General features: G+C 66.7%; 1 protein-coding gene and 1 long non-coding RNA gene across 2 annotated transcripts in view; both read left to right on the top strand.

The window, feature by feature from the left end:
* Window positions 1-220: 220 nt before the first annotated feature.
* Window positions 221-5,098, top strand: LOC123018778. Its single transcript, XR_006413809.1, has 3 exons — window positions 221-660; window positions 1,540-1,692; window positions 2,901-5,098. It is a non-coding gene; the product is annotated as an uncharacterized LOC123018778 (long non-coding RNA).
* Window positions 5,099-8,908: 3,810 nt separating this feature from the next.
* The window catches only part of LRRC15 (leucine rich repeat containing 15), a 12,491-nt gene continuing 4,401 nt past the window's right edge, over window positions 8,909-16,998 (top strand). The window contains exons 1-2 of the mRNA XM_044421125.1: window positions 8,909-9,005; window positions 13,909-15,667. Of these exons, the coding sequence (XP_044277060.1) occupies window positions 13,914-15,667 (1,754 nt within the window). The 5' untranslated portion in view covers window positions 8,909-9,005; window positions 13,909-13,913. The remainder of the gene's footprint in view (window positions 9,006-13,908; window positions 15,668-16,998) is intronic.

The raw sequence follows: 16,998 nt of genomic DNA, 5'->3' as shown, positions 1-16,998 counted from the left end.
CTCATGTTCCCCTGGAATGAGGGGAGATGGTGCTCTTTGTGCGTACGCCATGCAAAGGAAAAACTATAATTGAACCCTTGCCCAGAAGCCCTGCATGAGAACCCACTCCAACCCACCCTGCCCAAGCGGGGAGGGGGGTGGCTGGGGGGGGGGCAGGGCTGTTCCAGAGCCTCTGACACATACAGAGAACAGAACTGAGCAGGTGAGATCTCCAAAGCCGCTCACTTCTTGCAGAAATGGCACCGCCTCCGAGGTTCCTGTTGCCTCCAAGCTGTTGAGTGCCTGGAAAAGAATCGGGACCCCCACCCAAGTTCGTGCCTGGACTTCTCCGGGGCCCGGCTGCAGATCCTCTTCTCCGGAGCCTGCGAAGAAGAAGAAGGCCTGCCTGGAAGCTCTGCGGCCAGAGGCTGGCGGATGAGCCCGTGGAAGCATTGCCCAGCGCCCTCTGAGCTCGCTGCCCCACGCCCTAAGGCGGACAGAGTGGGGGTGCTGGTGGGGGCTGAGAATCTCCCCTCCTTCCGGGGGAACACGAGGAGTTGGGAGGTCAGCAGAACGGCCAAAATCCTCTTGCCAGACAGTTCATGTCCTGAGAAGTGGATTCTTGTGGAAAAGGAGGCGGCTGAGATAAGCAAGCTCCATCTCGCGGCCAGGAGGAAGCTGGTGGGCATCCAGGATCGCTGAGCCGGCAGCCAGAGCTCTTTCCTTGTGCTGGACCGTGGCAGCCAGCATTCGGGCCCGCTTTCGGACTGTCTTCTGTCACCCTGTGGGGTGATCTATGTCAAGCGGGGCTAATCAATTAATTACTCTTACCTCTGGCCCCAGAGTCCAAGGGCTGGGCTTCCGGGGAGCCTTTAGTGCCCCCTGCTGAGGTTTCCTTCAGGAAAGGCTGCCCGACCGGGGACTTGCTGGGTGGCCCAGCCGTGGTCCTGCTCGTCCGCTAGCAGCCACTTCAGAGGAGGTGGCTCGGGGTTTTCTCGGGCACTGTTGCTCCGGCTCCGACAAGCACCTGCCTCGTCTCCAGGGCCGATCAGCACCAGCAGTCCGAGATTCAGGAGCGCGCGCCAGCCGGTGCCAGATCCCTTGAGCTGAGGTCAGAGCCTGGCTGCAGCAAGGGCCGAGCGAGGGCCAAGGGGCAGCCCAGGCAGCTGGGGGGGGTGCCCCCTCTGGCTGTGGTGCTCATCCCACCCCAGAGGGGACCAAGCGGCCCCCGAGTGGCATTCCCTGACCCACGTATTCTGGAACATGATCCGCACCATTCCCCACCCAGCGCACGTAAAAGTGGTCCCGGGAGCCCGGGAGGCGCATGGGTTGGGGAGGCTGCGCTGCAAGACCAGGCGCTGTGGGATGTTGCTTTGGGGCTCGATGCAGAAAACAGGGTGGGTTTGGTTTGCTCTTCCTGTACTTTGGCCCGAGAGCGTCTCGCTCCATGGCGGCGAATGCATAGCAGGAGCAGCGGCAAGCCAGGGTGGGTGGGTCCCCCTGCACGGTTTGGCCCCTCCAGGACCAGGAACAGGGCAGTAAAATTTCTCTTTCTATCAGGGGAGAACCACTGGCTCTCAGAATCAAGCCCACTGGCTCTTAGGATCGTGCAAAGACAAGGAGACAAAGAAGCAGCTGCGGAAAGCGGAAAACAAGCTGCTGTGTGGTCCTTGCAGCGACGCTGGTTCACAAGCAGGCAGTCGATGAGCCCAGGTGGGTGGGCCGCACACCCTGAATTCATTCCGCACCCGCAGTGTGGGAGCCCCTCCCTTCCCTCCTTGCTAATCTTCCTTTCACGGTTGTTTTCAGTTACTCCGGAAAGTAGCTCGATGTCAGATGGGGTTACAGGTTTTGCAATAGCATCATTTTTACCTGCATCCTCTGGAACATTTTCTGCTTTTCAGTTCCTCATAGCGCTAGTCAGTCTTGTGGTTTCCCGAGGGTTCAGCCATTCCGCCGGCTGCCTCACGGCGTCTGCACCAAAGAGCTCTGAGCGGGAGCTGGCGCGGCGGGGGGGGGGGGGGCGCAAGCAGCTGGCAGCCGGGGCCCCCGTCCCCAGGACGCCCGGCGGGGCCACGAACAGGCCTGCCGGCCGATGTGCTGCTCCTTCCCGGCCGTTCTGTCTCCCGTGGTCTGGCCGTGGATGGTGGCCGCCTGGCCTTTCCCCACCCGGAGGGGCTGCCGAGGCGCCCGCAGGGAAGAGGTGCCCCCTTGTCCCGCAGCTTCCAGGGCTGGGCGATTGGGCAGCAGCGTAAGAGGAGCGAGGCAGGCGGCAAAGCGGGTGCCCCACAGAGGATGGTGCACACGGTGACTAGCGTGCAGTTAGCAGGATGCGACCGGCAAAGCAGTCCGGGCAGAAGGCGCTGCCCTGCCACCCCCACTAAAGGGCGAGCTGCGGTACTCAGGGTCCGCACCTGCCTGAAGCTTCCGCTTATCAGCAAGAAGAAAGAATGTGAGGAATTAAAGCCTTGGTATGACGGTGTGCCTGGAAAGTTAGGCGTGCGCTCAGGTTTAATTACGCAGTTGGAAGAGGAGCTCTTTCGTCTGAGGCTTTTCGTGGCTTGCCTGGCGAGGCAACTCAGCCGCTGCCCTGGCAGGCCTCCCTCGGGGCGGTGGAAGCAGCCCTTGCATGAAGCCGTGGCTTGGTCCCCACGCCGAGGCATCCTCTCCTCCTGCTTCCTCTCCCTTTAAGGGGGCACGGCAAGAGGGAGCCGACTGCGAGATCCCACCAGGCTTCAGCAGTGCTTTGTGGAGGCCCCCAAGAGAAGGGCCACCTCCCTTTCATTGCCCCAAAGGGAGGGATGGGTGGAAAACTGGGGAGGGGGCTGGAGAAGGAGGCCTCACAGACCTCCATGGGTCTGTGAGGCCTCCTCACAGAGGCATGAGCACCCAAGAAAAGCCCCGATCGCATCTTATTTCAGAAGTCAGAACAAAATAAACTGGAAAGAGGCAACAAAGATGATCGGGAAACCAAGTCCTGCAATGCGACACTGAAGGAGCCTTGAGAAGAGAAGATGCAGCAGCCAGAGGAGAGCCCCCTACAAGCGCCTTGGAGGCCGGCACAGAGAGGAAGCAAGGGATTCCACTCATCCCTGCAGGCAGGACACAGAACAACCAGTTTAAACCGCAGTCCACCAGCTTCAGGCTGGACCGCAGGAAAAGCTTCCTCCCCGTCAGAGCAAACGGCAGTGGACCCAGCGGCCCAGAGAGGCGGTGGGCTCTCCCACACTGGGGGCAGTCACGGAGCAACCGGGCGGCCGTCAGAGTGGGGTGGTGTGACGTGGTCTCCCGCAACAGCCGACGGCCTTCTGGCCCCTTCCCGCTCTCCTGCTCTGCGCTCCTCTGCAAAACAGCAGTGCAGGGCCATGCCCAAGGCCTGCTCAGTCCAGCACCCAGCTGACCCGGTGGCAGGCCAGCGGCCCGCAGGACCCCTCGAGTGGGGTGGGCCCTCAGCAGCCGGCGGGCGCAGGCACGCTGCCCTGGTGAGGGCGGGGGCACACGGCCAGCAAGGCTGGTGGGCATGGAGAGCCTGGACAGACGCATGTTGGGGGGGGTCCCTCCTGTGTGACTGTTGTAGAAGTCCGGACGGTGAACCTGTCCATGACCGCACACTGGGGCTGACATAAGCTGCAGCGGGGTCAGGCTAGACGGCCTGGGAGGTGCCTTCTGACTCGCTCTGTTTCTGTGTCACAGGAACAGCCATTCGCACTGCGCTGCGGAAGCTGCGCCAGGGCCTGGCTCTGGGTCAGGTGCTTCTTTCGGCCGGCATCAGCCCTGCGGCTCCGAGGGCCCCGGTGAGCCAACCGGGCTGTGCAAGAGCTGCTAGAGAAGCACGTCGGAGGCCTTCCGCTCTGGCCCCTTGTCGGAAAGGGGCACTTGTGGCATAAACGGGAGCGATTCGAGGGTCCCTGGGCGGAGCCTGCTGTTCAGGCAGGACTGGGGCTGCAGCCCACCATCACTCCGGGCTCCCTGAGCTTCCAGTGCATGTGGCCGCTGCGGGCAGGAGACAGGCAGGCAACGGCTTCCGGAGCACACCTGCACGGAGCTGGCCGTGCATCCCAGGAGATGCGTGGCCTCCCCTTGGCCCCTTGCCATGGATCCGGCTGCCTGCCACTCCGTCCCCGAAGCACCGCAGCCCCGTCCTGAGTGCGGATCCAGGAGAGGACCGCCAGGCCCTGCGGCGCCCCTCTTTTAGCACCGCCTGAAGCCATCCATGCCGGCGGAGAGGCCCCCCACCTCCTGGGAGCCAGTAGCAAGGGCCGGAGTGACCCACGCGGGCCGGCCTGCCGGTCCCTCGGATGGTGCCGAACGGTGCGGAAGAGCAAGCCTGGGCAGGCCGTGGGGCCGTGTGTGCCGAGCCTCCGCCGCTTAACGGAGGAGGAAGCGGTGGGGTGCCCCTGCCGCTCAGCTGCTCTGGCCGCAGTCCCGGCTGCCCACGCCTGCTCGGCTCCTTGGCGTGGGCTGCAGTGTCAGCAGGGCCACCCCCGTTTCCTGTGTGAAAGCGCCAGGCTGGTCAGGAAGCCAAAGAGCCCCGGGGAAGCTCTCGGACGGCTCGCTTCTACTTCTGGTTCAGTTCCTGCGATGAATAAGTCGCAGGGCAGTGCTCTGGGAAGGAAAGGGAAACCAGCGGGTTTCTCCTGCGATGCCGACGGAATGTGACCCACGCGGCAGATCTGCTGTGCATCCGAAAATGGTGGCTGGAAGAGGCCGTCTCCTTTCATCCCGCTGCCAGGGCTGGATGGGACACGTCTGCCGCCAGGGGCAGCCAGTGCTCGCTGCTCCGCAGAGGGAGGTGCTGGCAGTGCGGAGAGCCGGGCCCGTTCTGACGGGCCTTGGCCGGCCCTCATCCGGCATGCCCCCCGCATTCACGGGGGCTGCCTGGCTTGGGGTGCAAGGACATCTGGACGTGAACATCCGGCAGCCAAGCTTGTGAGTTGTGCTGGCACAAATGCGTACAAATAGGGGAACCCCTGCGAGGAACCTCAGCGGCCGGTGATACAGAAATAGAGTCCACCGTCTTCGGCAACCGTCCTCCCCGGGTCCAGTCTCGGCTGCCTTGACATTTTGGTCTCCTCTCTTCAAATCGTCGTGCTATTTTAACCCTTTCAGTTTAAACCATCTTCACTGGGAGATCAAACATGCTTGTGGCCTTTTTCCTTTTTCACTTCAAAAGAAGACACTTCTCTGGAAGGAGGAGCTGGTAAAATGAAGGGGGAGAGGGGGGTCCAAAGGGGTAACTCTCTGCCAAATACTTGGGGGAAAGTCAAAACCAGAATGATGGGAGTTCAGCTAGAATATGAACCGCATGCAAACTGTAGAATGTAAGGTCATGAAAGCTATAAGTTGTGGCCAGCACAGTTCAAGAGTAGTTAAAAGAAAGGCTTTAAACAGTAGAGAGAGGAAGGCTTGCTACGGAAAGCGGAAATCTTGGCTTCCAAGGAAAGAACAAAAGGGAATGCAAATGTGTGCGAGGGAAATCAGAATGGCCGAAAGGGACTTTTGAGGCTCAAGCCCCCAAGAGAAAGCCAGTGGGGCATGGGTCGGTGGGCGTGTGGGTCTGGGGACCCGGGCAGTCTGAGTTCTGGTCCCCACCCAGCCATGACGCTGCCTGGATGACAAGCCAGTCACAGACCCTCAGCCCAACCTGCCTCTCAGGGCTGTTGTGAGGGTAAGACTGAACACGGAGGGAGAGCGAGGGTGCACGCGGACATTTGCAGCCTGAGCGCCGTCAGGCTGAGGGTCCGCCCTGCTCATTTCCCCCGATCAAACGTCCCCTTGCCTTCTGGGTGTCACGCGCACTGCGCGGGTGCGAGGCTGGCGTGGCCAAGGGCGTCCCGCCCTCCGAAGATCCCAGCCTCTCTGGAGGGCACGTGCCCACGGGGGCCCACTGCCCCAAAGCAGCTGAGCGTGGCCCGGCGGGCAGCCGAAGTCACGTCCAAGGGAGGGAGCCAGGAGGGGGGAGGCCGGCGAGCTGGAGCTGCTTCCTGGCCGAGTGGCCTGAACGGCTGTTCGGGATCAGAGGAGTGAGCGTGCAAGAGGGGGGCACGCTGCTGAGCAAGAATCGACCCGGCTTCTACGAAGGGCGGCTGCTGGCCTGGGGGAGTGCCGGCAAGCCCTTGGGCAGGTGCCCGGGCAGGACGTGGGCAGGCGTGCGGGACTCGACCCGCTGACTGTCAGCAGCCTGGCGTGGCTGATCAGCCCCTCCGAGCCAGAGGCGCCCTGCAGGTCACGGGGTGCCACGGGCAGGGCCCCCCCTCCACTTCAGACTTCCAACAGCTGTCGCCTGTCGAGGGGTCCCAAAGGCACATCTGCAACCCTGGCTGGGCCCTGGGCAGGTGGGCGCCTCCCGACCTTGCCAGCAGGCGCTGCCCTGCTGATCCACCAGCCTGGTTCTCCATGCCCGCTCCCGTGGCTCCGTGGTCCTCTGAAGAAGCGAAAGCGCAGCAGTACACATAGCTGTCCTTTCCTTTTGCAAGTAATTCCAGAAATTAAGGCAGAGCACCGCCCCCCTCCCAGCAAGCACAGGCAGCCCCCCAGGGGCTTCCAGGACAGCCTGGAGGGCTGCTTGTGGCTGCGCCAGGAGCACCACGGCAGGATCAGCGGAGCTGCACCCCTGCCAAAGTTGCCAGCCATTTGGACTCGCACAGCTTGTTCCGGCTTCATCCTCTTCCCTGGAGACCATCAAGTCGGGGCTGGCAGGCACCGGCCTCCCACCTGGGGCCCGGACGTGTGCCAGGCACCCCGTGCAGCTCACAGGATCACCCCCAAAGTCAATCTCACTTGGACAGTTAACTGGAGTCAAGTCTCAGGTTTCAAAGCACATCAGGGGTTCCTCGAAGAGAGCACGAAATGGGATGCACAGACAGATTGACAGACCAACTGACCAACCACATTGTTTTATTTTTATTTATTTGGGGTATTTTTGGGCCGTCCAATCACACAGAGTCTCTGGGCGGCTCACGGCAAAGCCATAAAAGCAGACACACATTGTATCCCTTGGTGTCCTGAATAGATCCTGCCACGAAGACCCAGAGAGTGACCTGTACCGCTCAGTTATGGGCATCCGGATTTGAGGAACGCCAGCCCCTTAGTGCGGACTCGTTCCAACGGGACCAATCCCTACACCAACCAGTTCAAGCTTTGGACGTGCGGAGCAGAGACTCCGGTTCCCAGCCTGGTGCCCGCTTTGGAGATGCCCGGCCGGGCACGGAGGAGCAGCTGCCTCCAGGCCTGGAGTGGGTGCGCTGCACGGCAAGCGCCCTCAGACGTGAGGGCTCAGCACCGAAACTGCCCACCCGCCAGCTCCTTCCACCGTGGTGTCCCTGCAGTGCACAGGCGCTGGCCGTACAGCCCCGACCCGTTGCCACGCGGGAACGGGCCCACGAAGGACGAATGTGGGAAGCGCCAGTCGCCGGTTCGCAGGGGCGAAGCCCAGACCCGCTCCGCTCCCGGCTCCCTTTTCAGCCAAGCGGGTCAGCCCTGTCCGTGTGAGTGATCGCACAGGCTGTGAGCCGCCTCTGTGGCTTTTCTCCCGGTCCCGCCCTCACTCCAGGCGCTTCCTCTAGCCTGCCTTCCTCCGGGGCTCGCAAGCTGTGTGGCGCTGCCTTTGACCCGCGGGTCTGGCGTGTCCACCCAGATTCTGCCAGACTAGAGCCTCTCGTTCTTGTGCGGGAGCCGAGGCCAGTGAGAGAGAGGTTCTGGCTTCGTGCCCTCTGCCCTCAGCCTCCCGCCAAATGGCTTCCTGGGGTGACCCTGCCAGGAGGGGGTGAAAATGGCCTCCCTCCAGAGCAGCCCCCCTCCAGCTTGCCTCCCCTCACTCCCACCACTCCCCTGAGCCAGGGAGCCCAATCTGCATGCCCGGGAATTGCACAGGGCCACCGGCCTTTGGGCTGTCCCCTGTTGCATCCATGGGGGATGGGCCACCAGCACGGTGGGCCCGAGGGCCGGAGACGTCGCTCAGCAGGGCTCGTCCGCCTGCAGTCTGGGCTCCTGCCCCCAGCCTCCCTTCCAGCTCCTGTGTACAGGGGCTCTCGCGGCCTTTCACTGCCCCCCCCCCCCGGCTGAGCAGGGAGGCACTCGCCCACACGCACGAGGCTGCGCTTCCCACGCCACAGCGGTCCGGCTTGGTGAGTCAGCTCCAGGGCACCCGTGCATTGTGTAAACCCGGCTCTCCTCCCAGGAAGGGCTTGGATGGCCTGTGTCCCCTGCAGCTGGTTCCTAGCCCCTCCGCTTGCTCCTGGGCAAGTCATGCAAGAGGGAGTCATAAGAAGTGCAGCTGGGTGAGGCCAGAAGGCCACCGGGTCGCTCCTGCTGTTGCAGGTCACCAGTTTACACCACCCCCCTCAGCTGACTGTCCAGTTTCTCTCTGAATGCCTCTAGGGTGGGATAGCCCATGACCTCACTAGGCAGCTGGTCCCACTGTCATATTGCCCTGACAGTGAGGAAACGTTTTCCAGATGTCCAGCCTGAATCTGGGTTCTCGCAACATGAGTTGATGCTTCCATGCCCCACACTCTGGTAAAAGCAAGCAGAGATCTGGGCCTCCCTCTTTGTGACAGCCTCTGAGGTCCTTCTAGAGGGAGACCACGTCCCTCCTCAGCCTTCTCTTCCCAAGGCTGAACGTGCCCAGTTCTGTCCGGCTCCAGGGAGGGTCACCACCCTCGCTGTTTTCCCATCAGAAGGGCCCGCGAAGTGAGGGCTGAGGGGAGCTGCCAGCTCCAGCAGGCGAGGGGTGGGATTTCAGGAAGCCCCGGCAGCATCCCCCTCGTGACTCTGCGCCAGGACATATCTCCCCACCTTCTTCCTCTCCCTTTCTCTCGCTCTGTGCTCCGGGGATGCGATTTCAAGAGCCGCTGACGCTTCTATCTGCTGATTCATTGGTTTGGGTGGTTTAAATACAGGGAGGAGGAAGCGGGCGCAAGAGGAGCGGCCCCAGGCTGGACCGGCCGCCCCGCGGAGCCTCCTCAGCACCTGCCTGCCGCGGCGCAGCCCGCGCGCTCCCCCGCCGCCCGTCTCTCCCGCCGCCGGTAAGTCTCCTCGAGCGCCGCGGCTGCCCTGGCTGCCCAGGTGCCCTCTGGTGCTCCGGGCGCGACATGCCCTCCCCGGGAGACGCCTGTGTGCAGAGCGGATGGGCCTGAGGCGCAGGCGATGCCCAGCAAGCCAGCGGGGCCGCGAGGGCCCCCGCGTCGCCCCCGTCGAAGGCACCGCGGAACGCGCGAGGGAGCGGGGAGAGCGCGGGGCGCGGAGCGGCGGAAGGCGCCGGCGCTTGGTGCGCGTCCCGCCGAGCTCCCGCCGGCACGAGTGGGGCGCGCGGGCGCGGGGGCGGGGGGAAGGCTGCCCTTCGCGGCCGCCCCCAAGCCGTGGCCCGCTCGGGCGCTCCGGGCGCTCCCTCGAGGCGAGCGGCGGCCCCGCGGCCCCTCGAGGCGCGCCATTGCCCCGCTCACTTCGCAGGCGCCCGCGCGAGGGAAGTGCTTCCATCTGTCCGAGCGGAGCTGCGGCGGGGCCGCCTCTGGAGGGATTCCTTCCCTTGAAGCGGCTGTTTGTTCTGGCGGACCGGCTGCTGCGCCTGGCAGAGCGCCCGGCCCCTGGGGCAGGCGCGCCTGGCGAGGGATGCGCGGCCGCCGCCGCCGCCGCCGATGTCGGCAGCCTGGCCCCGCGCTTGCGCCGCCTGCCCCCTCCTGCGAGGGCCCCGCGCCTCCTCTCTGGTTTCTCCCCTCAACAGCAGCCCTGCGAGGTAGGCTAGGCGAGAGCCCAGGGCTGCCCGGAGTCACGCAGAGAGCTTCGTGGCGCGGGGGCCACACCCCATCCCGGTCTAACATGCTAGCCACTGCGCCGGTACGGGCTGCCAACGCCGTCCCATCAGTCTCTCCATCTTTTATTCTGCCATCTGCAACTGACAGATCAAATCAGACTGATTTATTTATTTAATTGACGGGTGCATGAGGATTTTTGTGCATGTGCGAATGCACATTAGTTCCTCTTGTACTAATGTGCATTCACACAAGCACAAATGAAGAGAAAACATCTCGGTTGGCTGAGGAAGGAAGTCGCAGGTCCGATTCACAGAAATCCAAGCTCATTTGAATCCATCGTGGATCCCACAGAAGAGCCCCACTCCAGAGTCTCTGGAAGGCCAGTGGTCGGGGGGGGGGCACTGGGAGAAGGCGCCCCCTTTGGGGACTCCCCACTGCGGCTGCAGAGCCGCGCCAGTGGGGTGGCAGGAGTGGGACTCGCCAGAGCCTGCAGGCCACAGCCCAGCCAAAGCTGAAGTGCCCCTCTTGGCTTGGAGATGGGGGGCCGGGGTCTGCCTGTCCCTTTCAGCCTCAGGCGGGAGGCTGCCCCAGACCAGGCCAGCCCACGGAGGCCCTCTGCGTGTGCTCTGGGCCGGCAGCCTCAGATTCCTCCTAGCAGCTGCAGCACACAGAGAGGCCGGGGCGGCCGGGGCGGCCGGGCACACGAGACCCTCCCTCTGCGCCCCAGAGCAGGGCCTGCGCGTGGCTGTGCGCTTGGGGTGCATCACCCCCAAACATGGGAGCTGGAGCCAGAGACCTCCAAGGCAGGTCTGAGGGTGCGCAGTGCCGCAGTGGGGAGAAGAGCAGGGGGGGCAAGGGGTCCGAGGCTGCCTGCCACTTCCTGCAGGGCGAACGATCCCAGCAGGAAGGCATGTTTGGCAGTGGAGCAGCTCTCTGCCCCCCTGAGGCAACACATGAAGGGGAGGCAAGGGGGGGGGGGGCTGCACGGTGGATCGTGGCAAGGGCTGGAGGCTCCTCTGACCCCCAGAAAAGTCACACAACTGCCCCACACCCTCAGAATGCTGCCTCTGAGGACTGAGCACGGGCGGCTTCTGGAGCAGAGGCCTTCCTCTTCCGCAGGGACGCGGTGCCTCCTGCCACACCTGACACTGCTGGAGAGGTGCCTGGCCCAAGGGGCCTCGCGGGTGGGCCTCCAGCCCTTGCCTTCCAGCCCTGATCCCCCTCCCGCAGCACGCGCTGATTGCCTCGGCCGTGGGGGACTCGCGCAGCCTGCCCCCAGCCCCGCGTGCCTGTGAGGGAGCCGGGTTGTGCCTCCGACAGGGAAGACTTTCTGGCTGCGGCCCCCTCCCTGCCTTCCGGAGAAAGAACTGCTCCTGCTGGCTTGGCGGGCCATCTGCCCCCTGCTCCACGGAAGGCAGGGGTGGAAGCCCCCGTGTGGGGGCCCAGCAGCCGGGAGACGGCCCTTCCAGGGGCTCAGCAGGGCACCCAGGAGGCCACCCAGGGGCTCAGCAGGGCAAGCGGCCCTTCAGGTGGAGGCCGCGGCTGCCAGTGGGCTCTTCTGGCTGCCCCTCCTTGAGAACGGAAGACATGGGCCTGGAGCCCCACAGAGCTCCCATTTGGGGGCAGTTGCACAGCAACAGCCCTGCTTGGCCGCCTGCCGGGGCCGCTTGCAGGTGATGCCTTCGGGGACACCCCCGCCACAAGATGGTCGGGGCCCAGATGTTCTCTCCCAGCCTTCCTGCGCCTTCGGTGCCGCGTCCTCCATCTCTTCCTGACCACAGAAATTCTGTCGACGAGAAATGGTGGCGGCCTTTCGCGAGGCCTTCCGACAGCACTGGCGAGGCCCCTCCTTCCGGCCCGCCGTGATGGGGGGGAGCTTTGCTGGCAGCGTCCATCTGGCATCCCCCCCTCCCGGCTTCCCCCGCAGCCATGCGGGGTCCCCTCTGGCGGCTGCTGAGGAGAGTGGCATGCGTGGGGGGCTCACGGGACTAGACCACCAGCTCCACGACCTGGAGCCCGATTCATCCAGTGCAGGAAGGGCCCTGCGGGGAGGGGGCCCCACCGCAGCAGTCCCTCTCGCCCCATCCCGGCCATTGGGGAAGCCGAGGCAGCAGGCCCGGCATGCAGAGCTCCCCCCGCCCCCGCCGGCCGCAGACGGCCCTTCCCTCACGGCCCAGGAATGCCTGCTGACGGCAGCGGCTGCGCTCGGGGGAATGCAGTGCGGTCCAGCTCCGGCGCCGCGTTCGGAGCGCGGCTGGGCTTGGCGCGCACGAGCCCTGTGGCCACAGAGCCCTCCGGCCACGGCTGTGCTCAGAGTTTCCAGCCGGGACGCGAGGCAGCGATTATCCCCATTATCCGTCCGCTCCGCCTCAGCCGGCGCTCCCCGCCCAGGAGAAGGCCTGCCCCCGGCTGTGCGGGGGGGGGGGGGGGCCGCGGGCTCCCCCTGGGCCCCGGGAAGTCCAGGCCGCCTGCGAGGGGGGGTGCCCCACCCTGTCTGCTCTCGTGCCCACAGGGGCTGGGGGGGGGGGGGCAGGGGAGCCGCTCTTCCCATGGGCATCCGTGCATTTCCTTAGAGCAGCGAGGGGGCCACAGAGCCCACCCCGCATACCACACCCACGGGATCAAATGAGTGTGTGCGCGTGTGCGGGGGAGTCCTCAGGGCAGCAGGCAAGCTCGTCCAGACCGACAAGAGTTCCTGCCCATGTGCAGAGAGCTGCCGTGCTGTTCCTCCCAGGCACATGTACGAGGGCACGGAAAAGGCTCATCTAAAAGTGTGGCGCGGGGGGGACCGGCTGGCACGGGGTGCCCACCGGCTTTTCTCTGTGTCACTTGTGAAACGGCCCCCCCCCACGGGAAGCCTGGTGCCCCCATCTCACAGCCATTTCGCTCCCCGGGCTTGGGGGCAATCTGGGCTTGATTCCCGCCCGGGACCACCCACCAAGCCCCCTTTGGCTCGCCGAGGGGGCAGAGGTGGCAGGGGGGCGCAACGCGAGCTCCTGGGCCCACCCCCAGCTCACAACAGGGGGTTCCGCCTCTTGCGCTCCGGAGGTCTCTGCAGAGATTGCCTGCAGGCGAGCATCTGCGCCGGGGGGGGGGGGCATCAGCCGCTGTGCCCCTCACCCGCCGAGCAAACGTGCCACAGCAGCCCTCTCCGGGTTCCGCGGGGGCGCGACGTCCGGCCCTGCAGCAACCGCAACCGCAAGGGCTCCCCCAGGCCGCCGCCGGAGGAGCCCCCCCCGCCTCACAGCGGCCGCGGCAGCGCCCCCTCCCCTCGCCCACCCGGGCTCCGCTGTGGGGGCCGTGCGCCCCCGCCCCCAGGCAGCCTCCGGCCGGCTCGCCTCGGTGCCCGGGCGCGCTGCTGAGCCGGCGGGGGGCGCTGGCCTCGGAAGAAGAGGCGGGGCGGGGGCGGGGCCCTGGCGCGTCAGCCGGTGTCCCGCCACCTCCCGTGGACTCGGGGCGGGCAGGGGACTCTCGGCGCCGCTTATGGAAAGGTGGACGGGGCGGGGGGCAGGAGTCATCCCAGACCAGGGCCTCCACCGCCCCCTCCAGGTGCCCTTGGCTGTCCTTCCCCCCACATGCACTTGTGGGGAAAGGCACAGCTGGCGCTGGGGGCTCAGCGGCCGGCTCACTGGACTTGCTGCCCTGGTGGCGGCGAAGCACCTTGCCCCTGCCCCCTCCAGGGCCTGCCAGGGAGATCCCGGAGGGGCACCCCTCCAGACTTGGGTTGAGCCCTTTGCACAGAGGCCCTCAGCCAGCGGGGAGGGGGGCAACAGCTCCCTCCTGGCCAGGTTCCCCCACTGGGCATGGGGCGGACCTCCCTGACTGGAGGGCTGCTTCATGAAGAGCACGTGGCGGGCAGGCCCTTCCGAGCACCATGCTGTGCGCCCGCGCAATCCAGGCTGGACTGCTGGCAGTGGAAGGCACGCGGGCCCAGCCACAGGGGCAGGGCTGCTGGCAGGCACCCGGCGAGGCGTGATCGGGGCCCGGGCCTCCCTTCGGGCGCTTCTGCGCTGGCCCCACCTCTGGCCGGGCAGCTCTCCAGGCTGGGACAAAACTGCCCTCTGCCCCGGCTCCCCGAGGGTCCACATGCCCCCTTCCAATCGGGCAGGGGGGCTGGGGGGGCTGCTGGGGTGCGCCGCTTCTGCGCCTCACGCTGGCTGTGTCCGCTTGCCTGCAGGCCCCATGGCGCCGCGCGGCCCCGCGGCCCTCCTGCTCCTCGGCTGCTGCGTCCTCGGCTGGGCCCGCGGCCAGTGCCCGGAGACGTGCACCTGCTCCCGGTCCGCCCAGGTGGAGTGCGTGGGCCCCCAGATCACGGAGGTGCCAGCCCCGCTGCTCGGCCACGCCATGATGAGCCTGCAGATCCTCGGCACGGGCATCGTGTCGCTGGGCGAGGCTGCCTTCGGGAACGCCTCCATGCTCATCGCCCTGCGCGTGGAGAAGAACAGCCTGAGCCGCATCAGCCCCGGCGCCTTCCACCACTTGGCCTCGCTGCGCTACCTCAGCCTGTCCAGCAACCAGATCCGGGAGCTGCCGCTGGAGGTCTTCCAGAGCCTGGGCAGGCTGGAGTCGCTGCTGCTCTCGGGCAACCAGCTCGCCCGCATCCACCCGGCCCACTTCACCCAGCTGAGCAGCCTCCGGGAGCTGCAGCTGCAGGGCAACAGCCTGCAGGCGGTCCAGCCGGGGGCCTTCGACCAGCTGGGCGCCCTCACCAAGCTCAACCTGGCCAGGAACCGCCTCTCCCGCCTGCCCCCGGGGCTCTTCGCGCAGCTGCGGCACCTCCAGACGCTGCGCCTGTATGAGAACCGGCTCGCCGAGGTGCCTCCGGGGGCCTTCGACGCCCTCGCCGAGCTGCAGGAACTGGGGCTGCACCAGAACCGGATCCGGCACCTCCCCGCCGGGCTCTTCGCGGCCAACCGCAAACTGCAGAAGCTGTACCTCTCCAACAACGGCCTCGAGGCCCTTCCGGAAGGCCTCCTGCTGGACCTGCCAGAGCTCTCCCGGGTGTCCCTCTTCGGCAACGCCCTTCAGGAGCTGCGCCCCGGCACCTTCGGGCCCGTGCCCCTGCTGCGGGAGCTGTGGCTCTACGACAACCGGCTGGCCGCCTTGCCGCCCCACGTCTTCGCCAACCTGACGGAGCTGCGGCTGCTGGTCCTGAGCCGGAACCGGCTCCGCTCCATCTCCCCGTCCGCCTTCGCCGGGCTGGCGGAGCTGCGGGAGGTCTCCCTGCACACCAACGAGCTCGCCGGCCTCCACGCCGAGACCTTCCGCGGCCTCACGGAGCTGCAGAACGTTTCCCTGCAGCACAACCAGCTCAGTGCCCTGCCGGGCAGCCTCTTCCAGGAGACGCCGCACCTGGTGAACATCCACCTGCACAACAACTCCCTGGAGCGCCTCCCCGCGGGCCTCTTCGCCCGCCTGCCCCAGCTGCGGGAGGTCCGGCTGCACGACAACCCCTGGCGCTGCGACGCCGGGCTCCTGGCGCTCCAGCGCTGGCTGCGGGAGAACAGGGCGCGCCTGGCGGGCGGGCAGCCCGTGTGCAGCCGGCCGCCTGCGCTGCAGGGGCGGCCCGTCGTGGAGCTGGAGGACGAGCAGCTGGGCTCGGGGGCCCCCGCGGCCACCGCCGGGCTGAGGCCCCCCTCCGGCCGCACGGAGGCCCCCGCCCACGGCCCGCCCGCGGAGACCCCGCTGCCCACCCTCAGCCAACCCCCGCCCCTGGAGGGCGAAGCCGGCAGCGCCGAAGCCGAGCCGCAGCTCCCGACAGCGGCCGCGGAGCTGCCCAGCCCCGGCCGCGCCGAGGGGGGCATCTGGGGCCTGACGCGCACCCAGACGGGGGTGGTGGTCACCTGCATCGTGGTGGGCTGCGCCTTGCTGCTCATGACGCTGGCCGCGCTGGCCGTCCTCGGCTACCGCAGGAGAAGCCTGGCGCAGGGCAGGGCGTAGGAAGCGCGGGAGCAAGCGGCCGGCAGACGCGGGGCAGGCGCCCGGCTGCGCCTCTTCCTCCCGCAGCCGCCTCCCCTCCGCGGCCGCCTCCGCACTCGGCGCGCCCCGGCCGACTCTCCCCTGCGCGCACCGTTCAAGCTCGGCGGGGAGCCGGGCCGTCTGCGCGCCTCCCGCATCCTGCCCGGCCGGGCGCGCTCGGCGCACGTGTCCCTGCAGCGGCCCTTCCCTGCCGGGCCGGGCCGGGGCGCTGTGCCCGCTGGAGGGCGCGCGGGCCGGGCAGAGAAGGCGGCAGCTGCGCGGGCGGGTCTGCGCCTCCTCCTGCGTAGGAAGGCCCCGCGACCCTTGTGGCCGCGCAGCGGGGGCTGAGGGGCCCACAGGCCGGGGGGCTCGGGCAGGGTAGCCACGGCGGCGGCTTGTCCTGCGGGGGGCGCAGCCGTCGGTGCTGCGGACACATGTGGAAAGCCCCCTCTTGCAAAGAGCGGGGAAACGGTGCGGTGCGAGCCTCCGGAAAGCCGAGGCAGGCGCGGCATCCGAAGGCAACTCCGAGCCCTTTTACGCGGCAGCGCAGGCCCCGCGACGGACTGGGCGCGCTTCCCGGGCCGCGGGAACTCTTCGTGAGGCAAGGCCGGGCACAGCGGCGGGCCTGGGGGAGGCGGCCGCCTGCTGGGGGGCAGAAGAGCGGGCGTGCGGAGCGCGGCCGGCATGCGGCTCAGGGTGGGGAGCGGGCGGGCCGCCGGCGCTCCAGTTAGGCTCTGGAGACCCCCCGGTGTGGTTTGCTCCTTTCTGCTTTTGTTGCGAACGTCGGCACGTCCTTTCTGAAGCCCCCCCCCCTTCTGGGCTCCCCGTGCGCAAGGAGAGGGGCGCCTTCTTGGCAGTCTCCGGCGTCTCCCCTCGGTCCCGGCCGCCTGTTCTCCCGGCGGGACAGCCTCTCCTTCCTTCCTTCCTTCCTTCCGGCTCCCACCGGCCCGAGTCTCCCAGGCTCGTGTCCAGAATCGGCCGGGCCTGGCTTCATTTTAGGGTGTAAAACTTTCTTCAGCAATTCCTTGTAAACGGAAGACTCTTTGAAGCGCCGCTCTCTGTTCCATGCCAGGATCTATTAAAAGCTGCTGTCACCATCGCAGTGCCTGCCACGTTTTTCGGGGTGGGGAGAGGGGGATGATGGAGGATGGTAGGGAGGGTTGTAGGGTGGGAGCTGCAGGTCTCCTTCCAGATGCCCCGGAGCTCCCGGCCAGGACATCCAAGGTTGGAACACTGCTGCAGTTGGGCAGCGGGGCCTCCATCCCCACTGCCCCCCCTCCAAAATCAGCCCAAGTGGCAGCCCCCCCCC

The sequence above is a fragment of the Varanus komodoensis genome, unplaced genomic scaffold, assembly GCF_004798865.1.
Source record: "Varanus komodoensis strain SLA01 unplaced genomic scaffold, ASM479886v1 scaffold115, whole genome shotgun sequence".
NCBI lineage: Eukaryota > Metazoa > Chordata > Lepidosauria > Squamata > Varanidae > Varanus > Varanus komodoensis.
Note: the sequence above shows the minus strand (reverse complement) of the source record. Positions and strands in the feature narration are given on the sequence as shown.